The sequence below is a fragment of the Bubalus bubalis genome, chromosome 1, assembly GCF_019923935.1.
Source record: "Bubalus bubalis isolate 160015118507 breed Murrah chromosome 1, NDDB_SH_1, whole genome shotgun sequence".
In the NCBI taxonomy this organism is placed as follows: Eukaryota; Metazoa; Chordata; class Mammalia; order Artiodactyla; family Bovidae; genus Bubalus; species Bubalus bubalis.
In genome coordinates, this window is record NC_059157.1 from 43,630,467 (window position 1) to 43,655,668 (window position 25,202).

At 44.9% G+C, this 25,202-nt stretch overlaps 1 protein-coding gene and 1 long non-coding RNA gene across 6 annotated transcripts in view; one reads left to right on the forward strand and one right to left on the reverse strand.

Moving 5' to 3' along the window:
• LOC112577753 (CUB and sushi domain-containing protein 1) overlaps nt 1-18,059 on the reverse strand; it is a 37,364-nt gene extending 19,305 nt beyond the window's left edge. For 4 of the 5 annotated variants that reach the window (XM_025280974.3, XM_025280968.3, XM_025280946.3 and 1 more), the window contains exons 1-8: nt 16,176-18,059; nt 15,262-15,444; nt 10,095-10,271; nt 9,288-9,467; nt 6,894-7,067; nt 6,262-6,435; nt 4,232-4,311; nt 2,214-2,325 (exon numbers count right to left, since the gene is read on the reverse strand). In XM_025280974.3, the coding sequence (XP_025136759.3) occupies nt 2,214-2,325; nt 4,232-4,311; nt 6,262-6,435; nt 6,894-7,067; nt 9,288-9,467; nt 10,095-10,271; nt 15,262-15,444; nt 16,176-16,347 (1,252 nt within the window). In that variant the 5' untranslated portion in view covers nt 16,348-18,059. Of the gene's footprint in view, nt 1-1,339; nt 2,085-2,213; nt 2,326-4,231; nt 4,312-6,261; nt 6,436-6,893; nt 7,068-9,287; nt 9,468-10,094; nt 10,272-15,261; nt 15,445-16,175 lie in introns of those variants that run through there. The other variant, XM_044939085.2, reaches the window with a different exon arrangement.
• Nucleotides 6,321-10,865, forward strand: LOC123332616. The gene is made up of 2 exons (XR_006549514.2): nt 6,321-6,455; nt 6,734-10,865. It is a non-coding gene; the product is annotated as an uncharacterized LOC123332616 (long non-coding RNA).
• Nucleotides 18,060-25,202: the final 7,143 nt, after the last annotated feature.

Genomic DNA, 25,202 nt, shown 5'->3' on the forward strand with positions numbered 1-25,202 from the left:
CCCCCTCACTCTCTCCTCCTCCTCTGTCTCTGTCTGTCTTCTATTTATCATCTATCTATCATCTGTCTATCTAGTCTCCTTCTTTGCATACATGTGTTTATGTAATTATGTTATATAAATTTAGAAATCATAGCTTTAAAATAAACACTTCTGACATAGTGTTAAGATAAATGGGGCCTCCCTGGTGGCTCAGATGCTAAACAGTCTGCTTGCAATGCAGGAGACCCAGGTTCAGTCTCTTGGTCAGGACGATCCCCTGGAGAAGGGAATGGCTACTCACTCCAGTATTCTTGCCCAGAGAATTCCTTGGACAGAGGAGCCTGGCGGGCCACAGTCCACGGAGTTGCAAAGAATTGGACACAACTGAGCAACTAACACTAAGATAAATAATATGTTAAATTTCCTTAAAAGAGCAGTCCTTTAAGCTAAACACAAACAGATTAATATGTACTTTAAAATATGCTTTGATTTTCGTCCAGTAGCAACTGGAAAATTTACTGCTCAGTTAAATGAATAATTAATTTTGGTCAAAATCCACTGTGCATTTAGAAAGTTAATTGAAATATAGATTCTTACTTCCTTTAAAAATATCATTTAGGAGTAAATAAGATTGTAATTGTTTTTGTTGTTTAGTTGCTAAGTTGTGTTTGACTCTTGTGACCCCATGGACTGTAGCCTGCCAGGCTTCTCAGTCCATGGGATTTTCCAGGCAAGAATACTGGAGTGGGTTGCCATTTCCTTCCACAGGAGTTCTTCCCACCCTGGAATCGAACCTGCGTCTCCTGCATTAGCAGCCAGATTGTTTACTGCTGAGCCACCAGGGAAGCCCCAAGGTTATAATATGCTGTGCTTTGTGTGTGTGCTGTGCTAAATTGCTTCAGTCATGTCCAGCTATTTGTGACCCTATGGACTGTAGCCGCCAGACTCTTCTGTTCATGAGATTCTCCAGGCAAGAATACTGGAGTGGATTGCCATGCCCTCCTCCCAGGGATCTTCCTGACCCAGGGATCAAAGCCAAGTCACTAACTTATGTCTCCTGCATTGGCAGGTGGGTTCTTTACCACTAGCGCCCCCTGGGAAGCCCCATGCGTGATCTCAAATAAGTTATCATTCTTCATAGAGTACACATTTATATCTCAAATATAGGACTTGGCCAAGTATTATAAAACGAGTTTATATGATTAACATCACTAATGCAATCTTTTTAAGTATTGTAATATTTTTCACTTTGACAGACTTTCAAAGTGGTGGTGGTTTAGTTGCTAGGTCAATTCTTGTGACCCCATAGACTGTAGCCTGCCAGCTGCTCTGTCCATGGGATTTCCCAGGCAAGAATACTGGAGCCGTTTCCATTTCCTTCTCCAAATTTTCAAGGTAATGAAGACCTAATATTAGCTAGCTCCACACACAGACACACACACCTATGTGTATATACATACATATACATGCGTGTATGTGTGATATCTCTGTATAATATTCACATAGAGGATTCACGTAGAGATTTAGAATAGAGATGATAGCTTTGAAATAAATACTGATACATAAATACACAAAATTCACAACTTACATACTCAGAAGATATTTGTATAGTAAGAGTTAGATACTACTTTGCCGTAGATTGGTAGAGGATGAAAGGTTGATTACTAATCATTACATTTCTCCTAATTCTAATGATTAAATCACAAAACAAAACTTGGTCCTAAGTATTTGAATTATCAATTCATATGGACTCCAAAAAGAATAGTTTAAAGACGTGTATTAATACTCTGATGAGTCACATGATCTTTAGTGACCCGAGGTGAACATCCTAGGGAAGCAGTAACACAAGTAGGTTTTCTCTCGGTGAGTGTTAACCAGCATGTTATCCACTGGTCTTTGGTTAAGGACAGTTTCTCAGGCTTTTGGGCCTGGATATCACCAGAGGTGCCTGGGGACTACAGACTGGGGTCCCCCTGCTCCTCTTCTCCGGACCTGCCCCTGGCCCCCAGAGCCTCAGATACTGCAGGGGTGTGCAGGATGGCACTCAAGATTCAAACTTCAACCAACTCTGGGTGCTGCTGCTGATGGTTCTAGGGAGTCAGACTCTGAGAAATGAGTTTAGGGAATGGAAAGTAAACAAACAAAAATAAGCCCCTCATTGTTTCTCAGGAAGGTGAATTCTTCCAGCTGCTGGAGAGAGGACAGGCCCTGCCCTTGCACAGGGTCACACTTACGGATGCACTCTGTCTGGATGCCGCTCCACGTCAGGTTCACCAGGCAAGTTCGAGTTGTAGAGCCTTGGACGTGGTAACCTTTTCGGCACCGGAAAAACACCATGCTTCCAACCTGGAGGGGAAAGCCAGCAGCAAGCTCAGAGGTGACGTGGACACACTCGCGCTGGAAAGCACGCTCCAGGGTCAGGTCTGAATCAACGTGTATGTGTGAAATGTGGCTTAAAGTGTCAGACACAGTTGTTCTTGTTGTTTAGTTGCTCAGTTGTGTCCAACTGTTTTGTGACCCCATGGACTGCAGCCTGCCAGGCTCCTCTGTCCAAGGTATTTCTCAGACAAGAATACTGGATTAAGCTGCCATTTCCTTCTCCAGGGGATTTTTCCAACTCAGGGATCAAACCCACGTCTCCTGCTTCGCAGTGTTAGACACAGTACAGGTTGTTCAGTGGATCGTGTGAGGTCTTAGATACAGTGACTCATGATTATTTAGAAGCAGTTTATTTGGGTAACAAAAGTATGCCTTTTATCTTTAGTTTTAGCCTTATCTCTCTTTAGTCTGTGATAATTTTCTTTTCCTTTTCTGTTTTTTTTTTTTTTTTTTTCCCCCTCTGCTAGTCCTATTCTGGGCTTCCCAGGTGGGTCGGCAGTAAAGAATCTACCTGCCCAGGCAGGAGACCTGGGTTCAATCCCTGGATTGGGAAGATTCCCTGGAGGAGGAAATGGCAACCCACTCCAGTATTCTTGCCTGGAGAATTCCCATGGACAGAGAAGCCTGGCGGGCTACAGTCCCTAGGGTCGCAAAAGAGTCCGACGTGACTTTGAGACTAAACAAGTCCTATTCTAAACAATTGGTGCTTATTAGCAAGTTGCTTTAGCACTTGCGGGAACTGGCTTGGAGACTGATAAGGACTCCATCATAGAATCCTCCAGAACTATTCTTCTGATGGTCTCAGTCATCTCTTTAAAAGATGGCATCTGGGTTTTTAAATGATTAGTAAATCTTGCCTTGGGTCCAACCTGTTATCCAGGATAGTGTAACTACTCTGTCATAAGGGGAATGGTGGGTTCACCCCTCCCGATTAGCTTCTCACAGCAGATCACAGGACTGCGTCACTGAAAGCAATCGTCCTGAAGGTTCACTTACTACAGGCCACATGCAGGCAAGTTAGCGATCACTGAAACCAGGGGTGACCACAACTTGGGTTTCTCATGGTGAGTGAGTGAGAACACACACATCTTGTTTTTTCTGGTATTGCAATATGTTCAGCATATGCCAGAAAACATTACCTGAAGCTGTAAGGCCACACACGAGACCCTGCATAAAATGCACTAGATTTAACCTTGGGGACCTGTGAGGCTGTCCTTGCAGAGTGAACCAAGGCTGTCAGGAAGGAGCCAGTGTGGCATCAGGGCAATCAAATGTAGTTTACACTTCAGGAAAAAGGAGGAGAAGTGGCTGAAGAAGAGACTTTTATTCTCAATGAATGGGAACAGTAACTTGAAAGCAGTGTGTATATTCAGCTCTGGCTTTCAAAGCCATCTGATCAGAGAACCTGAAGTCACTCAATTACTTAAGATGGTTGAAATATTTTATTTCAAGCTTCTTTAATTTCCATTTTCAGGTATTTCTCTGATATTTGTGTTAATGTACTTTGAAGGCATTTTCTTCTGTTTTTGTCTCTGGAATTTAATGTTATTTACCCATTTTGTCTGGTCACCAAGTGGGGTCTTCTTATGTGAATCAGTGGCAAATTACCCTGATTTGAGATTTGCTGTGTCAATTCAGCAGACAGAAAGAAATATACATGCTTTCAAACAGAAATTCATATACCAATTAATCCTGTGTGAATAAGATACAGTTGTCTCAGTTCTAACAGTTAAAATAATAAGAAATCCTCTCTGAATGGACTATATTTGGGCAAATGTAAAATGAGTCAGATATGCTACATAAACACATGTATATTTAAGTATCAATTACATTTTGAAATAGAGAAAAACATAGTAAAATAAAAATGGAATACCTCATATCCTCCTGAGCTCATCTGTATTCCAAACTGTGGAGTACCAGGGTCTGGACAGGTGTTATGAGCAGGATCTGAAACTCAACAATTTAAAAAAAAAATCAGAACCAGATATGGTTATTACAGAAATTCTAATATTTTCACTAAAAGGCCTTTCAGAATTCAGAAAATTGTGTTTTGACAAGTGGGCATGATGTTTTGCAAGAAAGTTAAAAAATTAAATTGCTATTTTCATCTTTTTTCTGACTTCTTTAGATGTTAATCTTTAGTGCTTTATCAGACTCTAAATTGCTGTGAATATTATTTTCTATGTCAGAAGAAGCACATTCTTTTCCATTCTCTGGTTTAATTTTTCTCTACTGACATACTGTATTGGTTGGTTAATGATATATAATCTTCAATAATTACCTATTATGACCTTTTATTTTGTATTGATTTAATTAATCACCATCTCATTTGGTCATCTATTATTCTAAATGTCTTAAATTAATTTTCTTCAAGATTTCAAAATGGGGAATATACTTAATGCTTCAAAATAAAAGCATATGGTAGACCAACAGTGATATTTTTCTAAAAACCTGTAGTACTTCGGCAATCAATGAGTGGCTTCAGTACCAGTACGGCAGCTCTCCAGCTGCTGATGGGAAAACAAAATGGATAACTTTAAAAAAGTATGTTTTCAAGAGAAACTAACCTATTGGGAAGAGAAAAAAACCTTTTTTTTTTTTTAGATTTTCAGAAATAGCTATATATGGATGTGAAAGTTGGACTGTGAAGAAAGTTGAACACCGAAGAATTGATGCCTTTGAACTGTGGTGTTGGAGAAGACTCTTGAGAGTCCCTTGGACTGCAAGGAGATCCAACCAGTCCATTCTAAAGGAGATCAGTCCTGGGTGTTCTTTGGAAGAACTGATGCTAAAGCTGAAGCTCCAATACTTTGGCCACCTCATGCGAAGAGTTGACTCATTGGAAAAGAGTCTGATGCTGGGAGGGATTGGGGGCAGGAGGAGAAGGGGACAACAGAGGATGAGATGGCTGGATGGCATCACCGACTCGATGGACAAGAGTTTGGGTGAACTCCGGGAGTTGGTGATGGACAGGGAGGCCTGGCGTGCTGTGATTCATGGGGTCGCAAAGAGTCGGACACAACTGAGCGACTGAACTGAACTGAAAGCAAAGCAATAGTTTTAGCCCAATGGCAGTAAAGTTTAATTAGGAAAAGCAGTGTTTCAAAGAAATTATTGTTGACACTGTATTTTTAAGTAGATATTTACTTTCTTAGAAAACAACCAGGGATAGAAGTCATTCCCTGCTTGCTGCGTGTGTGCAGAAGGCCCGTGTGCAGAAGGCCCTCTCCCACTTGGGGAAGCAGGGTGCGCGGAGCAGCCGGCCCTCACTCATTCAGTCTGCAGGGTGAGGTGGAGAGAGGCTGGGAAGGAGGCAGGGAGGGTTCTGGTTCCTTTGTCACTGACGCAGTGACTGTTGACCAGTATAATTTCCACCTGAACCCTTCCTAAGAGACAGAGATTTAGTCTAAAAATGAAGGGTTTAGGTCATGTAGAGAATCTCTTTTAACTTGTAAGTTTCACTTCATGTTGGAAGGTCAACAGAGCTCGCGTGACCCTGTAGCCCTTTCAGCCATGGCTGACAGAGCAGGTGGTTTACTGGGGAGCAGGGGTGGGCTGGGGGAGAGGGTGTCAGGCTCTGAAGTGGAGGGGGGGGCCCTTCTGCTGCCACAGCAACATTGAGATCTTCAGCAAACTGGTATTTCCCCTGAAGATCACGGTTGTCAGCTGACATGGGCAGAGGCGGGGCTGCCAGGGTAAGAGAGTCTAGGAGCTGTTTTTAAATGACTTGTCACGTCAACTCCAGGCTCCGCGACAGGATTTAAAAGAGGCTGCCATCAGCGTGGCTGGTCAGTGCCTGCACAGAGCATCTCCCAGGAGAGCATCGCCTGTGTGCCCACAAACACTCCAGCTTTAGAATGAAACGCCCTCTCCCCACCCCCAGGGCTGTCTTGCCATCATTACCGATGCAGGTGGGCTGGACGCCACTCCAGGTGCTGTCTGCCTGACAGACTCTCCCGGACGACCCCACCAGGAGGAAGGGGGACTTGCACTGGAAGAAGACTTTAGATCTGTAGGTGAAGGTCTTGCCGCTGAGACGCCCCTCGGCAGTGGTGCCGGGGTCCCCAGAGAACACAGCTAAAGAAGACAACCAGGAGGTGAGTGCACAGTCTGTGCCCCTGGGTCAGGTTAGTCTATTCAGCTTCTCTAACTGCTTCCCATTAAATCCTCCCATTAAGCCCCGGAAGGCTCAGTGGGTAAAGAATCAGCCTGCAGTGCAGGAGACGCAGGTTCAATTCCTGGGTAGGGAATATCCCCTGGAGAAGGAAATGGCAACCCACTCCAGTCTTCTTGCCTAGAAAAGCCCATGGACAGAGGATCCTAGAGGGCTATCGTCCAATGGGTCACAAAGCACATACACACATTAAATCCTTAGGAATCAACGATGAAGAAAAGCACAGAATCTGCCCGTGGGCAGCGGGTCTCAAACGTGGAGCCTTTAACCTATTGCACCCTGGCTACGAGTCCTGCAGGCTCTCCTCCTCAGACTGCAGCCCGAGGTTTGTGTGCCGTGGTCTGTGCCCCCGAGGACTTACGCAGGCACTGGGGCACCTCGCCTTTCCAGACGCCTTGGCCTTCGCAGGAGAGGATGGCGGGCTGGGAGAGCTGGAAGCCGTGGGCGCAGCTGTAGCTGATGCTGGCACCCCAGCGGAAGTCCGTTCCTTCCACCTTCCCATCCTGGACCGGAGGAGGCTGGCCACACATGACGGCTGTCAGAGAACAAACAGGATTCAACATTCTAGAGTTTCCACCACAACGCAATGCTCCAATGTCATTTTGCATGACTTCTACAAGGGGGCAAATTTTTTAATAGTGAAATTACTGAGGAAGACAGTGAATCAAAAGAATAAAACTTTTATCCAATGTTTCCTCATTAATTTAGATCAAGTCTACAAAAGCAAAGTCAAAACATTTCACACCATGAAAGTGGAATAAACAACACAGTCTCAGTAGGTATAAGAGCAAGAAAGAAAGAATGCTATTCCACTGATGTCTTTTTGTGTGCGTCCGACTTGTTGTGACCCCATGGACTGTAGCCCCCCAGGCTCCTCTGTCCATGGGGATTCTCCAGGCAAGAGTACTAGAGTCGGTTGCGATGCCCTTACCAGAGGCAAATCCAGTCATAATGTGGTCCTATGACATGAGAACAAACGTTGGAGTTTATATACACAGATGGTAAGAATTTCTCTATCTGTACTTTTTTCTTTATATAAACATAGCATATAGTTTCCAAAAGACATAGGCTGCTGATGCACTTGCTGAAGAATTGAGCACCAACACTTGCGTGGTTAGAGATGACCCTGTGAGAAACCGCTTTGCCAGGGTTCTGTCACATCCAGGGGCTTCCCAGGAGTGACGTGCCCACTGGTGCTGGCGTCTGCCTGGCCCACTCCAGCCATTATTCTGTGACGCCTGGTCTAAGACCTCCCTGAAGACCCAAGAGCTCCGAGACTTCACACTGGAGGAGGTTTGCCGCTGACAGTCTGGGCACGGAAGGCGGCGGGAGAGGAGACTCAGCTGTATTTCCTTACCTGCACTTTCTCACGGGTGCTCACACCTTCTTAGAAAGACACACAGACACAACCACACGTGCACGCCTGGAAGCTGGAAACGGGCCCTCCTCTTGCCATTCACCTTCTCTCCATGTATCCACTCATTCAACAAAGATTCCTGCAGAACCCCTAAGTGAAGACTCGGGGAACAGTCTATAGACAGGTCGAGGTCAGGTGACAGGCCCCCAGGTGGGAACGGTGATGAGTGACGTGCCTCCAGGGAGGAGTGGACAGGGTGGCCAGCAGGAGAAGAGAGAGGTCTCCTCCATGAGGGCCTGGATGGCTGTGGAAGGATTGTTAATCCAACAGACACTAAACAGAGGGACACGATCTACACAAATGGATCTGAAGTCCAGAAATCAGACGTTCTAGGGATAAGCGCCATGGACACACTCACTGGACTAGAATGCTCCCAACAGGACAGTGTGAGCTGTATTAAAGACCCTCTTAGCACCTGTCCCAGAGCTGCATGGTGTTAATAACTGCAGCTGGAAAGAAGGACACGAGACAGGGCTCCTCACCCTCTGATGGGAGGAAACCAGGATGCGCCAGAACCGCCCCGGCCGGAAGTGGGTAAACGGCCCTCGGGGTGGGGGCTCCTCTGACCTCAAAGACTCGACAGGACGCACCTTCCTCCGAGATTTCCTGCTACTCCAGCTCCAGCTCTCCCCCCTCCCTCGTCTAACGACGATAAGACGCCCCTTTCTCCTGTGTGGTCACTGCCGGCCTCCACGTCCTCTCCCGCCCATCCGAGAAGGCCTGAAGCTCCCTGTGGATCTAGTGGAGACACTCACCCTGCAGATCAGCCCTGCATCAGCGGTCCGCTAGCCCCCATGGTCCCCCAGCCATGTGGACGCTTTCTTCCTGCTTGCTGTCTCCCTGGAAAGTCCACCAGCCAAGTCGTGAACCTCCCTGTACCCCTTCCTCGTTGTAGGGCTTCGTTAGTCTCAGCACCCGAGGCCCACCAGGCATCAGGACACTGGCAGGCTCTGCCACTGTTCTGCCCTATCTGATGATCGGCTCTGACCCACCTCTCCAACCCCGTGATGATGGCCACAGACTCAACACAGCCACGCACACCGAGACAGCAGAGCTGGGTTCACAGCACAGACTCCAGAGTCGGCCCTGAAGCCCGATGGCTCCCAGACCTAACCTGCGACCCTGAGAATTTACTGCAGCTCTCTGTGAGTCAGTCTCCAGGCTGTAAAACCAAGATTAAGGTAGTAAGAAAAGGAAGTGATTTAATATTTGCGAATGAGTTTACAGGAATGCTGAGCACATAGAAGGTTTACACGGGTGCTCGCAAACTGATGTAAAATGTTAACTCAATAGACTCTCCACGTGTGAGTGACGCACAAGAGAAGCCCCGACACTCGCCTTTGCAGGTTGGTTTGCTGTGATTCCAGGTACTGTCCTTGGTGCAGCGGATGGTGGGGGACGTGGCGGGCTCCATGGTATAGCTGGGGTTGCACTGGTAGCTGACCGTCTTGTTGAAGGTGAAATCGGTCCCGAACTGGATGCCGTTAGCCAGGGTCCCTGGGTCTCCACAGCTGATGACTAATCAGCAGAGAACAGACAAACAGAGAGACACAGTATCATCACGGGATGACTTATTCCTGGTTCCTGTTTAAGTGCCTCTCCTTAAGCTGCTCTTCAGAGCGATGATGCGGTGGCTGAGCACAGCGACACCAGCCTCTCTGGGGGACGGTTTCGCTGGCCGGCACTCAGGAGGCTGCATGTTTGGAACCGCTTGTTTCTACTCCACTGACGTTGTCTGTGTGGATGACAGCTGTCACCCGCGTTCTGTCCTTAACCAGACGTCGTGAGGGGTCACCCCACAAGGTCAAGGACAGAGACACAGGCTGAGATCAGAGAACAGGCTCCTGCACCATTTCCCTTCAGACTAACTGGTCTACAGAGAGAAGGAACCTTGCTTTTTCTGAACTCAGTTTTGTAATATCCAACCCAACCAGCCAGGCAAAGCACTTTTAACCATATAAATAAGAAAGTGAAGAAAAATCTAAAAGTGCTTAGAAAGTGGTCATATTATCAAACATACGTATGACATAATCCTTTTTCCCTAGGGATTAAACAACACAGCCCTCTGTAAAATCAACTCCTTTTTCTCAGTCAAGTACAAGTCGCTGTGGGGACCTGGATTTGGCCAGGACGGCGGCCACTCACTTGTGCAGTCGGGGGCCGTGCCGGTCCAGGTCCCATTGGCGGTGCAGTGGCGAGTGGTCAGCCCTGAGGTCCTGTAGCCGTCCCAGCAGGCGTAGACCACCGAGCTGGAGAACAGCACGCCATCGCTGCTGATGATCTTGCCGTGGGTGGGCGTCCCCGGGTTCCCACAGGACACAGCTGTGGGGAGACAGAACAGCATGGAGACCCGTTACCACGTGATAAACTCGAGAGGTCGAGGGCCATCTGCATAACAGACTGCACATTTATTTAAAAAGTCATCGGAAGGACACTGTGGTCCTCCCCCCACCCCCACATCCTCTGCCTGCCTTTTGTCTGTAGAAAAACTGTAGCCAAACAATGAGTTTAATCAGAGAAGTGAGAAAATGCAGAACCAAAGAAAGCAGTCCAACAAGACAAAAACAGTTTAGTCATTAAGTCAAGGACCTTTAACAGTTCCTCCTCCAGGGCCATAGATAAAACTGTGAGCCATGTCCTGTGAGCTCTTTTGTAGAAACAGAAACCCCCACCAGGTGGAGAAGTTAACTGCATGATGACCAGACTGTAGCCATGACACAGGCTGCCACAGTGTAAGAAGTGGCCTCAGGGAAATGGGAACAAACCGATCCTGGAACTGAAGACTGACTGTACTTAAACAACCAAACGACGCTGGTCAGACCACCGGTGACCGACCTGCAGATGACTCTCAGAGCTATCTGTGCTGTTTCTGCATGTAGCTCCCTCCTCCTGTCTATAAAAGCTCTGTATTAGTGCTCAGTCGTGTCTGACTCTTTGCGACCCCATGGACTGTAGCCTGCCAGGCTCTCTCTATCCAAGGGACTTTCCAGGCAAAAATACTGTACTGCGTTGCCATTCCCTGCCCCAGGGGATCTTCTCCACCCAAGGATCAAAACTGAGTCTCTTTTGTCTCCTGCATTGGCAGGCAGTTCTTTAACACTAGTGCCCCTGGCTTTGGAACGGCCGCACCTTAAATCTCTCCAGATAACCACAGTGTCATCCTGCACAGGAATGAAGACTCCAGCTGGGATGGGCAGTGAGGCAGGTCTGCCCTCTGAGTACGTCAGGTGTGTTCTTTCCTTAGCGAACAGGGAAACTCGGCAGCTTCTGGGTGTGTATCAATGTGATGATCTCAGTCCTTTACAGGCTTTTTGCCTTTTTTCATTGAACCTATTTACCATAAAGATGGTTATTTTTCCTCCTTAATCCTCCCACAATAATGCACAATGGACAGACATACAAAGAATGTAATTCTAATGTCAACAATGTATCATGAGTCCCTTTTCTGAGAATGATCAAAATATTTGAAATACTCTGGCCTATTTAGTTGTTCCACTTTCAAACTTAGCCTGTGAACAAATATACACTGTTCTTAAAAACATGGAAGAAAACAGATTTCAAAATAAAAGTCACTATTATAGAAGTTTATGAATTCCCTATCATATAATGTTAAAAAATGCACATAACCCTCAGACTGGACTAGATTTTGTTTGACAAAAAGTATACTTGTTGGTGCTTTAATGCCTGTGCCTATGCTTCCCTGGTGGCTCAGACAGTAAAGGATCCGCTTGTAATGCAGGAGACCTAGTTTAGATCCCTGGGTTGGGAAAATTCTCTAGAGAAGGAAATGGCAGTCCACTCCAGTATTCTTGCCTGGAGAATCCCATGGACAGAGGAACCTAGCAGGTTACACAGTTCCTGCGGTCGCAAAGAGTCGGACACAACTGAGCAATTAACACTTTCACTTTTCTACGTCAGCTATAACTAATCAGTTACAACCTTCTTCCCTGATGAGTCTGGGTTTGGACTTTCAATCCCTTCTAACACAGATCATTCAGTGGTTTCTTGGTTGACATCTGAGATGAGATATATTTACCAGTCCTGAGGCAGACGATACCTAACATCCTCTAAAGCTCAGAGTTCTTTGACGGCTGTGACATAAATTAAAATTTCACTTAGCAAAAATCCAAGCCTATTAAAGAACACTACTCCATTCCACAAACACTGATCCATTCCTTCCTATGCACAGTTATTGTTCATGAGTATGGGTGCAAACCTGGCACAGCAAAGAATTGCATTGATCCAACTTGTAACAAAAGAGACTCATGTCACTATATATTATTCCAGTCATATCTGGAATATTAAAATCTATGCAGCAGTTTTCAAAAGTGACCTGTGAAAGGCTAATGCTGAAATAAAGCAGGTGACTGTTGAAACATATTCGACTTAATTCACAGACAAATGTATTGTCAGTAAAGGAATGTCCATCATAATAATGACACCCTGATGTTTATAATAAAGTCCACTCTACTATTGTATTTGATATAGTCAAATTCATGGTTAACTTTTTTTTTCCTGACAGGGATACTTTCACTGATGATCATGCCTATTAAAGTGTAGATTAGAAACAGGGTCAGCATATCTGTTTTTATATCAAGGTCCTGAGGTTTCAAGGCATACAAAGACTGACACTTAGGCAAAATGAGAGATTACATTTTAAGGATGATAGAAAACAAGATATTTTGAAAATTACAAGTTAAAATTTATTTTTAAATACATCTTTTTAAAAGTACATTTAGTTAATGTGCCTCCTTTTCGTAAAAGATCATTGTCTTCTACTCAATTTGTAATAAGGTAGCATCATACTTCAGAGAAGGCAGTGGCACCCCACTCCAGTACTCATGCCTGGAAAATCCCATAAACGGAGGAGCCTGGAAGGCTGCAGTCCATGGGGTCGCTGAGGGTCGGACACGACTGAGCAACTGCACTTTCACTTTTCACTTTCATGCATTGGAGAAGGAAATGGCAACCCACTCCAGTGTTCTTGCCTGGAGAATCCCAGGGACGGGGGAGCCTGGTGGGCTGCCGTCTATGGGGTTGCAGAGTCGGACACGACTGAAGTGACTTAGCAGCAGCAGCAGCATCATACTTATTCCAACTACACATTATTGTTTACTGGTATCAATATTGCTCACTTAGCATGCTGTATTAGGATGATTGCTGTTAAACTGAGATAGTCATAGGTTTGAATCTCTTCTCATGAAAGTTAAATCAATGTGAATGATCAATTTGAGTTCTCAACATGTAGTGTCTTCACTATAAAATTGATAAAAAAGATAACTCTTCCCTGTTGTAAGATTACACATGTGCATGCATGCTCAGTCACATCTGACTCTTTGTGACCTCATGGACTGTAGCCCACCAGGCTCCTCTGTCCATTGGGATTCTTCAGGCAAGAATACTGGAGTGGATTGCCGTTTCTTCCTCTAGATCCTCCCAACCTAGGGATTGAAACCATGTCTCCTGCATCTCCTGCATTGGCAGGTGGATTCTTTACCACTGAGCCACCTGGAAAGCCATACTAAGTGCAAAATGCCACCATCTTGTATAGACATATTAGTATTTTTCTTTTCATTATCATCACTTTAGTCACATGTCCATTACGTGAATAAAGGTCAACTTTATCGTAATCTCCTGGGAAATAGGATTAGGAGTTACCCCCAAAATGTAGTTACATTTACACAACTTGGTAAGATATATGCATTTGAAAAGCTAAGTCAGTGAGCCTGTGATTCAAAGACTAGATCTTAACAAAAGAAAACATGATTTAAAGTGATGAAAATAGTTATCAGAAATTTAAGGTTTTTGATGCTTAAGAATTTTTCAGTATTTCTCTCATAATTCATGAACCTGTTTTAAAAATTAATTAATATATCCCATCAAAATCTAATATATTTTTAAATAGATTCAGAGAAGGTAAATTCATTAGGAGGGGCATGACCTTGGTCAAGGGATTGAGTACATAGGTCATGGCCAACCTTTGTGGCAATGAAAAGTTGCTGATAACCCCACTTTCTACAGAAAAGAATGTGTGCCCCAAAGATACGGACCTATGATAGCAAGTAAGAAAAACCAGAAAGCGATAGATTCTCCACAGTTTTAAGAGTTGTAAGTGTGTGTGCAGGAGTGGGAAGGGATTAGTCATATATTCCTAGACATCATTTGTGGCTTTTCCGAGTGTAACTGTACTATCACTCACACAACTTCCCATGATTTCTATACAATGCATTGTGCTTAGTCGCTCAATAGTGTCTGACTCTTTGAGCCATGGACTGTAGCCCGCCAGGCTCTTCTGTCCATGGGGATTCCCCAGGCAAGGATACTAGAGTGGGTTGCCATACCCTCTTCCAGGTACAATGCAATTAGAAATAACCAATTTTCTGGAACATTGCATATTTGAGAAATGTTTTCAGCATTGAAACATTTTAGTAACTTCTTTTTGTACACAGATTTTAAGGGAAAGTTTAAAAGGATTTTATAGGAACCCTCTGAATTTCTGAATTTGTTCCTAAGTTACGTCTGACTCCTTGCAACTCCATGGACTGTAGCATGCCAGACTTCCTTGTCCTTCACCATGTCCTGAAGTTTGCTCAAACTCATGTCCATTGAGTCAGTGATGACACCATTTTGATAAACTAAATGCTATTTAAAAAGCACTTTGCATAGTCTGCGATAAGTACATCATGAAGTGAAATCTAATTAAGCTCTCCTAATCGAATAAATGAATTCATTTATGTTTTGTTGGGAAAGAACTCATAGTGTGGTACCCCAGCAACAAAGTGAGATTTTTACGGAAAACATGACTTACTCTCAACTGCTTTAGTTTTTTGACTGTTTAAATTTGCCAGAGGGACTTCCCTTGTGGTCCAGTGGCTAAGACTCCATGATCCCAAAGCAAGGGACCCAGGTTTGATCCCTGGTCAGGGAACTGGATCCCACATGATGCAACCAAGACCCCATAAGTTAATTAATTTTTTAAAAAGTGCAAGGAATTAAGACCAGGGCGCTGACAGACTGGAAATAACATGTGAATGAAATGTGTTCCAGCAGCAGGGAGCCCCCGTCAGGACCTGCCCTGCTCACAGCACCTTCACCTGCGTTCTCAGCCCCACCAGCCATAACACCCTGAGTGCCACACAGAGACGGTCACCAGGAGAAGACTTCCTGATGATTCTCTTAAGTTTGGGGGAAAAACAGGTTAATTGTAGAAACAGCATAATCTGTAAGATGTTGCGGAGCGTCACTGGTCATTTCAGAGTGAGCTACCCGGTTTCAACCTGCAGCGCTGACTTTCAGGCTAGGACCCACTCACCCTCGCACACGGGCTGCAGTCCTGACCAGGATCCATTGAGCAGACACGTCCGCTCGGCCGAGCCCCGCAGCTGGTAGCCCATTTCACAGGAGAAGCGCAGGAGGCTCTTGGCCTTAAACTCCTCTCCAAGGCAAGACCCTTGGCCTGGGGTCCCCGGATCATTGCAAAATCCAGGGCTATTTCCTGCAGAACACAAAACACATGGCAGTAGATGATGCTGCTTAAAACCAGGGCTGTTATGTTCACAGAGAATGAAGTTTTATGTAAATGTGTATCAAACATGGCCCCAGTCATATAACATTCTGGAAATCCTATGAGAAAGATTTTCCTTATTATAGCACAAAAGTAGAAGACTCTAAGAATTTGTTTATATGTAACTAAAGTCAAAACAGTTTATTAAAATATGGTAGTGACAATAATTGATATTCTTTGGAAGAAACAAAACACTGGGGACAGTGAGTGCAGGAATTGCTCACTGGAAATGCTGGTGAGGATGCCCACAAGGAGATGGGGGAAGGTGTGTTGGAAATAAAAAAATCAAATAAGAGGTGTGATCCACTGAGTTATTATGAAACATTCATGGAAGAATTAAGATGATTTCTTTCCAAACAGGACCGATGTGATTGTTGATGGTGGAGATAGGAAAGATATGGAAGAACTGAGGAAGCAGAAGGAGAGAAAAGGGAGGGCAAGCTGAGTCAAGGCGAGCAGGCTTCCTAGTCAGGGGTGGGAGGCTCCCGGAGCTCCAGCAGGAGAAACCGTGCTTGGACATGCATTCATTCAAAGAGAAGAAGCCGCAGATGCCGGGGATGTGTCCTAGGGGCGTGCTCGGCTGGAATGGGTTAGTAACCACTTTGGAGACGGGCGCCGCCAGTCCGTGTCCACGCAGTGGACGACTGCCCGCGCCAGCCCACCTGTGCAGTGGGGCAGGGCTCCGCTCCAGTGACTGTCCTCCTGGCAGGCTCTGCTGCTGTCGCCCACGAGACTGCGGCTCCCTCGGCACGAGTAGTGGACCACGGCCCCATAGGTGAACAGGTCTCCTGTGAGTATGGCGTTGGCAGGGACACCAGGGTGTCCACACGACATCACTTAAGAAGAAGAGAAAATAATAAGTATATTGTTCCTGTTAAGCTGCTCTGTGTTGGTCACTGTACTTTAGAGACTCATATGATCACCGCCTATTAACGAAAACACATCCCTGGTACCCTGTGGATAAGAAGCATCAACTTTCAGACGACCCTCCCTCACACATGACTGAAGACCAGGAAAAGGTCCGTCAGTGAAGCTTTTTGTTTGTTTGTTTTTTAATTAAGGTAGCTTTGCTGAAGGTAGAAATTGACATTGAGATTTTGAAAAAGAAAGTCATCTACCTAAATTTTTCCATTTTCCCTTAACTGTATACTAAGTAAGCGGTGTTCATACAAAATGGTAGAGACTACCACAGACCCGCCAAAGCTATCACCATTATTTCTTCAGTTAGTATGCTTTGCATGGGACAAAACTCGGTCAAATCTGCTCCCTCTTCCAGATCACAGTCTAGACAGACCATTCTAACAATTTTTCCTTGAATAGGTGGCAATCTAAAATGTCTTTTTTTTAGTATTTTAAAATTGGATCTAGGTGCTTTATAATATTGTGTTAGTTTCTGCTGTGCAACAAAGTGAATCAGCTACGTATACATATATCCTCTATTAATCTTTTTAATAGAGGATAAAATGTTTAAGTTAAAAAGTCATAATAAATTAATAATTCATTTTTCCCTCAAGTATTCCATTTATTTCTTTATACCAAATGAGGCCCATCATCTGATCATTATTCCTGAAAAAGGAAAATTCTAGAATCCAGATTACCACAGGATGGTAAAGAGTTCTGTCTTTTTGTAAAGTCCAAAATTTTTATGGTTAACCATTAAAAAAAAAGTATACCATGTTCAAACAACTACCTGGACTGAGGGTGCCAGAAACGATCCAAAGGGAGCTGATTTTACATCCAAGAGAGATTGCATTTGGTCATCGGCAACCGCAGAGCGACACCAACCAGAGAGGCAGGTTTCAGAAAGGCCCCAGTGCCCCCCGAGTCACATTCACCCTCCCCTGACACTCTCTCATCCTGACTGACATCCACTCATCGGAAAACAGGAGTTTATCTAGAGTCCTGAAAAGAAACTAACTCGAGGAGAATCAGTGACACGGTTGGTGAATGATCAGTTCCAGGTAAATAAAAAAATTGGCACAAAAAGAGATGGAAGCTAGCCTAGCCACTGCAGAGCCTGTGAAAACAAAGCACTCCTCTGAGAGCACTGTTCCCAAGTTCCGGTAACTCCAGAGGTTCAGGACAGCAGAGGTGGGAACTCTCCACCTGGGAAAACGAGAGCAGTGAAAAGCTGGTTCCTGGAGGTCTGGGGCATCATCACAACCACTAATGGAAGTCTCGGGGAGGCCAGGGAAGAGGCTAGGTATATCTTTGGGGAGAAAATAAAACTAATTTCTCTGAAAAGTTCCCATGTATGAAGGCACGGAAAACCAGAGCACACAACATATGCTGAGAACTGTAACACATTCATAGATGTGGGGGTTTGGGGTCCTATACGCTTGTACATTTGTTTTTGGAAGGCATTGCTCTCTTTCTCCACAGATACTAACTGTATTGTTACACTTAGAATTTGACACAGGTTTCCAGGCAGATTCAAAGGGCTTTGCTGCTGCTGCTAAGTCACTTCAGTCGTGTCCGACTCTGTGTGACCCCACAGACGGCAGCCACCAGGCGGGGGTCCCCTGTCCCTGACATTCTGCAGGCAAGAACATTGGAGTGGGTTGCCATTTCCTTCTCCAGTGCATGAAAGTGAAAAGTGAAAGTGAAGTCGCTCAGTCGTGTCCAACTCTTAGCGACCCCATGGACTGCAGCCTACCAGGCTCCTCCATCCATGGGATTTTCCAGGCAAAGTACTGGAGTGGGGTGCCATTGCCTTCTCCCAAAGGGCTTTGAGGGACCTTGACTTGCAGGAAAAGTCTCCAGCACCAGTCCACTCTGCAAATGTACTGAAAACGCTGTAATCATGAGGGGTAAAATGGACTATCACATTTTTCCAGTATTTCAATTCATAATGTAATTGTCATTTCCCGTTTTCTCTATGCACACAAAATGAATACTAAAAAGATAAGATTTTGAGTCTAAGAAATGTTTTGTTTCTGATTGATTTTTAAAGGACCAAGGAGAGTGACTCCCTTTCCTTCATTTTCAGACTCTGTTTTAACAAGACACAAGACGATTCTCTTTGAACTCAAGGACAATATGCTATTTCAAGGGAAAGAAAGTAATAATGTAGCCAGTGGGTGAAAAAGAAAATGTCCTTGCTCATCTGCATACTGATAATAACGTTTTCTGGGAACCTAGATCCATGACCTGTAATTCTGTCTGCCTGGAGGAGCACCCCCCCCCAACCGCCCCCGCTCTTCCTCTTGGTTAAACCTAAGGGTCAGGAGGAAGTGCCAACCAGGGTGCCTTCTTCTTTATCAGGCTCACACTGGACTGTCCTGGAAGTGCCAATGAGACAAGTGAGGCCCCCAGAGTGCTCCACGCTTCCAGCCACAGATACTGGGTCCATAGATGGAGACTCCATACTATAGCCTCCATACTATAGCCTTTTGCAGTATCTCTGAACGTGGGTCCCCAGGGAGGCAGCGTGTTGCGAGAGGCACAGTCTGGAGGCTGCTGGCACCCAGGTGAACTGGAGGATCTGCCCGCCTGCCGGGCTGAAGCAGGAAACGAGCACTGACGAGCGGACACAGGGACAGCAGGGTCCAGGCGGAGCTGACCGAGTCCCTTGTCCTCTGGGACCAGTTTGTGAACGACCTGCACCCCGTGCCTGTCTTCCCCTGAAACTAGTTTTGAGTTGTATTTGGTGATTTCTTTAAAGATATCATAAAAACTAATACGATTTGTGATGCGGTCAGGTAGAATAAAAAATCAATACCTTTTTGAATACTTAAAAAAGCAAAACACGTGTTGTGTTGGCAGCGTTCTTTCAGGGCTCTGCGGCATGAGAGCCCAGATGACCCCACTCACCCAGACACTTGGGCAGAGAGCGATCCCACAGGCCGTTTGCCATGCAGGTGAGGGCGGAAGATCCCAGAAGACAGAAGCCCCTCTTGCACTGATACTGATACACGACACTGCATACTCAAAACCCTTGGGGAGGCTCTGGGGCACGTGCCTTGGGTCCAGGCAGGTCACCACTGCAGAGGGAAGCACATCACACATACTTTACACGCAGCTCTAGTTACAACCCTGGAGGGGAGGATGGCAGCCCACTCCAGCGTTCTTAGCTGGGGAATCCCAGGGGGACAGAGGAGCCCGGTGGGCCGCAGTCCAGGGGGACACAAAGAGTTGGGCACAACTGAGAGACTAAATAACAACAACATTTATAAATGAAACATACTGCAGAGAAGGTGAACTCCTCCTTGTGGTTTTGGGAAGTTTGTAGGATAAGGAGTTAGAGAAGGCGAGGTTCGGAAGAAGAAGGAGACCGGCACTTTACAGGAACAGATCACCTTTAATGAGGCAAGAAGGGGCAGCAGTCAGATTAGTGAGCTGCTGCACTAACCCAAGAAAAGAGGAAGTGTATGTAGGCATATACATGGAAATCTACTGTCTTAAGGGGCCTGTTCTTCTCCAAGGTTGTTCGGCGTAGTTCTCTCTTAAAGGTCTGGGGCAAGGAATTCTGGAGATGGGCCAGAGGCTGGACCGGCTGGGAACTGGGTGTAATCAACTTTAATGTCTGTTTTTTTTTTTTCCTTCGGGTGAGAGATTTCTTTGTTTTGCATAGAATGCTGGGGAGGACGGAGGGGAGTTTTAATTCTAGGCTATTTTGAGCCCTGTAACTTTCCTTCATTGACAAGCTCACGGTAAAGGCTTAGTGTGAAATCCTACAGCCTTGAAAGCTCCACTTTCTGCTCTGGGCCACTAGACTTCAAAATCAAGCAATATAGTGGCTTCTACAGCAATTTTAACAACAGGAGACTGATAGCTTTTAACGGCTTCCTAATAATAAGCTTCTTCAATGTAAAGTCTAAAATCAGTTTTCCTGGTTACATTTTTATGTTATGAAAATGTTAAAATACAAATGGCTAAAGTCTTTGATACTTTTGAACTGTGGTGTTGGAGAAGACTCCTAAGAGTCCCTTGGACAACAAGGAGATCAAACCAGTCAATCCTAAAGGAAATCAACCCTGAATATTCATTGGAAGGGCTGATGCTGAAGCTGAAGCTCCAGTACTTTGGCCACCTGATGTGAAGAACTGACTCACTGGAAAAGACCCAGATGCTGGCAAAGAGTGAAGGCAGGAGGAAGAGGAGGTGACAGAGGGTGAGATGGTTGGATGGCATCACTGACTCAATGGATGGGAGTTTGAGCAAGCTCTGGGAGATAGTGAAGGACAGGGAAGCCTGGCTTGCTGCAGTCCATGGGGTCACAAAGAGTTAGGCACAACCAAGCAGCTGAACAATAAGAACAAAAGTCTCTGTATGTGAGTGTGATGCTTTAGGACAGCCTGGGACACAGTAATTAATTCTTCCCCCTACCCCCACCAACATGCACTAATGCTTCAATATGTTTCTGCAGCGATTTCTGTTCTATGTCTAAACAAAAATGACTTTCACAGGCAGACACAGCTGTTATATCTTTTCCTCTTTATTCTGTTGGCTCCACTAGGGGGTTCAGCTATCTACCACCCACGGGGAAAAAAAATAAGGCAGAGAGATTTTAACTTATTTGTTCAGGACAGAGAGAACCCTGTAATATCCCATGTCATTGCTGCAAATAGCTGTGTTTTACCACAGGGAGAGCAGGCTGCCAGCCAAGACAGCTCACAGCCACGCAAACCACTCTACTGCCCCTATTCTTTCTCCTTTGTGTGCAATTCCTGTCTGGGATCCGGTGGCCCCAGATGCCGTGTGAAGAGGTGAGCTGTTAACACAGTGGGCACAGGAGTCAAATTACCTGAGATGACCAACCAAGTTAATGGTGCAAGGAAAGACAAGACAGGCAGGTCAGACCTGCAGGGACTGCTACACTTTTTTAGCTGGAGACACAGTGTCTAGCAGAGGGTAATACATCAGAGTGAAACTGGTGAGAGACGCACTGTGGGGGTCTCCCCACAACCCAGCATCACACCCCTCAACACGCTAAGCACAGAGACCTGGCCTTGATGTTCAGGTGTTAAAACCTGACACAGAACGAAAGTCCTCAGCTGGAGAGAAAGGGAAGCTGTGTATACACACAGCCCACGTGGAGTCCCGGAGGTTGTTTGTGGATGCTGGGAGTTAAGACATTCATGTAATGACCAGCAACACGTCTGAGGCCACAGAGGTGATTTCACCAGAGGTAGGTGAGGGTCAGAGCTCCGAACTCCCTGAGGACTCCTGAACCTCCTGCAGTGGACGTAGGGCTTTGTGAGAAATGGAGGAGGGACGAGGGGGAAAAGAGGAAGGGGAGGAAGGAACCATTCCCTTAACTTCCTAAATTATTTTTTGTTTTACAACTTCTGTTTACATTTCTTTTTCTGTGTTGACTCCTGTTTCTTGCTTATTTCTTAATTTCTTTTATGGCTCATTAAGAATGATGCTAAAGCTGAAACTCCAGTACTTTGGCCACCTCATGTGAAGAGTTGACTCATTGGAAAAGACAATGCTGGGAGGGATTGGGGGGCAGCAGAAGAAGGGGATGACAGAGGATGAGATGGCTGGATGGCATCACTGACTCGATGGACATGAGTCTGAGTGAACTCTGGGAGATGGTGATGGACAGGGAGGCCTGGCGTGCTGCAATTCATGGGGTCACGAAGACTCGGACACGACTGAGCGACTGAACTAAACTGAACTGAAGAATCAGATCACAAACAGGAAAAATATAAGAAAATGATGCTATAATGGAAACTATAGTCAAATTATCTGGCAGCCGGAAAAATGGGTAAGAATTAGTTCACAATTTAAAAAAAAAGCATTCATGGTTGATTAGAGTTCTGAGTAATATGTGTTTTTAAATTTTCCAATAGAAGGGATTATGCGAAGTTGAGAGGACATGGAAGGTGAGATGACTCTGCAGTGTTCGGTGTACTGCACAGAATAAATGTTTTCAGCTTGTTTACTAACGGCATGAATCAAAATTTAAGATTACTGGTCACAGGGGGAAAATAATTTATTATGACTATTTTTCAAATACATGAAAATTACTGTTCATCTTTTATCAAAAACTGTTAAGAATAAAGAAATTGACTTTAAGTGTAATTAGACATTCAGATGTGATAAAGAAGCAGCATTCTAATTGATTATAATTGATTCTAATTAAATTTCAGAGGCAGGTGGGGTGGAGAGACTGAGAACCTACTATGTGTCAGGCACTTTGCTAAGCATGTCACAACGTACTGGTTTAAGAACTGATGCTTCTGAATTGTAGTGCTGGAGAAGACTCTTTTTTATTTTTGGAGAAGACTCTTGAGAGTCCCTTGGACAGCAAGGAGATCGAATCAGTCAATCCTAAAGGAAATTAACCCTGAATATTCACTGGAAGGACTGATGCTGAAGTTGAAGCTCCAGTACTTAGGTCACTTGATGCAAAGAACTGACTCATTGGAAAAGACCCTGATGCTGGGAAACATTGAGGGCAGGTGGAGGAGATGATGGGATGAGTGGCATCACTGGTTGGCATCACTGACTCAATGGACATGTGTTTGAGCAAACTCCAGGAGACAGTGAAGGACAGAGGAGCCTGGCGTGCTACAGTCTGTGGAGTCGAAAATAGTCAAACATGACTTAATAACCGAACAACAACAACTACATACTTAATGCCATTTTATTCCCTGTTTTCCTTTTTTTTTTTTTTGTAGTTCTCTGTTCACTTCTTGTTTCTCCTGTTGAGGTTTGGTTTTTCTTTGGTACTATGCTTGGTTTCCTTTCATTTTTGGTTTTTGTGTATCTTGTATCTATTGTAGGTTTTGGTTTATGATTACCATGGGGATCATATGTTGACTCATAATTTTATACACTTGCTTTAAACTGACAGTCATTTAAGGTCAAACACTTTCTAAAAGATCTTTTTTTTTTTAACTCCCCTTGTACACTTTCTATATATTTGATGTTATATTTTACATCTTGATGTTCATCTCCTTACTGTTAGTGGCTATAACTGCTTTTACAATTATGTTGCTGTTCAGTTGCTAATTCACGTCCAACTCTTTGCGACCCTATAAACTGCAGCATGCCAGGATACCATGTTCTTCAATATCTCCCTGAGTCTGCTCAGACTCATGTCCATTGAGTTAGTGATATCATCCAACCATCTCATCCTCTGTTGCCCCCTTCTCCTCCTGCCTTCAATCTTTCTCAGCATCAGGGTCTTTTCCAATGAATTGGCTCTTTGCATCAGGTGGCCAAAGTACTGGAGCTTCAGCTTCAGCATCAGTCCTTCCAGTGAACATTTAGGGTTGATTTCCTTTAGGATTGACTGATTTGATCTCCCTGCAGTCCAAGGGACTCTCAAGAGTCTTCCCTAGCACGACAGTTTGAAAGCAGCTATTCTTCAGCACTCAGCTTTCTTTATGGTCTAGTTCTCACATCCGTATGTAACTGCTGGAAAAACCATGTAGCTTTGACTATACAGACCTTTGTCGGCAAAGTGATGTCTCTGCTTTTTAATACACTGTCTAGGTTTGTCATAGCTTTTCTTCCAAGAAACAAGCGTCTTTTAATTTTGTGGCTACAGTCACCATCTGCAGTGATTTTGGAGCCCAAGAAAATGAAATCTGTCACTGCTTCCACATTTTCACCATCTATTTGCAATTAAGTGATGGGAGCAGATGCCATGATCTTAGTTTTGCTAAATGTTGAGTTTTAAGCCAGCTTTTTCACGCTCCTCTTTCACCTTCATCAAGAAGCTCCTTAGTTCCTCTTCACTTTCTGCCATTAGTGTGGCATCATCTGCATATCTGAGGTTGTTTCTCCCAGCAATCTTGACTCCAGTTTGTGGTTCATCCAGCCCCATTATTTCACATGATATCCTCTGCATATAAATTAAATAAGCAGGGTGACAATATACAGCCTTGATTTTGAATCAGTCAATTGATATACATAGGGAATCCCTGGTGGCTCAGAGGTTAAAGTGTCTGCCTGCAGTGCAGGAGACGCGGGCTCAATCCCTGAGCTGGGAAGATCCCCTGGAGAAGGTAATGGCAACCCACTCCAGTATTCTTGCCTGGAGAATCCCATGGAGGGAAGAGCCTGGTAGGCTACAATCCACGGGGTCGCAGAGAGTGGGACAGGACGGAGCTACTCCACTTTCACTTTCACTTCACTTTCATTGATATACATACTGGTTTAAGTGACCTTAAACCCTTAGTATATTTGCCTTTCCTGTTGGGCTTTCCCTTTCCTATAGCTTCTTACTACTCCTTCATTTGGAAAAGATCCTTCAGCACTTATTCTGAACTAGAATCAGTATTGCTGAATTCGTTTTGTGACTGCCTGAGACATTCTTTCTCCCCTTCTATCCTGTGTGATGCTCCTGCTGGGGCAGTACCCTCGCTTGCAGGTCTTGCCCTTTAGAATTTTGCATGCATCATGCCACTCCTTTCAGGCTGCAGATTTTCTGCAAAGGAATCAGCTGAAGCCTTGTGGGGATTCCTTTGTATTTGACTGCTCTCCTGTTGCTGCTTTGAATCCTCTGCAACTTTTGCCATTTTGGTTATTCTGTGTCTCGGTGTGGGTCTGTCTTTATGCACCTTATTCAGGAACTTCCTGTGCTTCCTGTACTTGGCTTAAGGTTTGGGGAGTTTTCAGCCATAACTTCTTACACATTATTGACCAGAGATGCATTAACATGTGTTTTGTTACCCAAATGTTATTCACTAGACCTTTCAGTATTCACTCATATAACAAATCACTGGCCA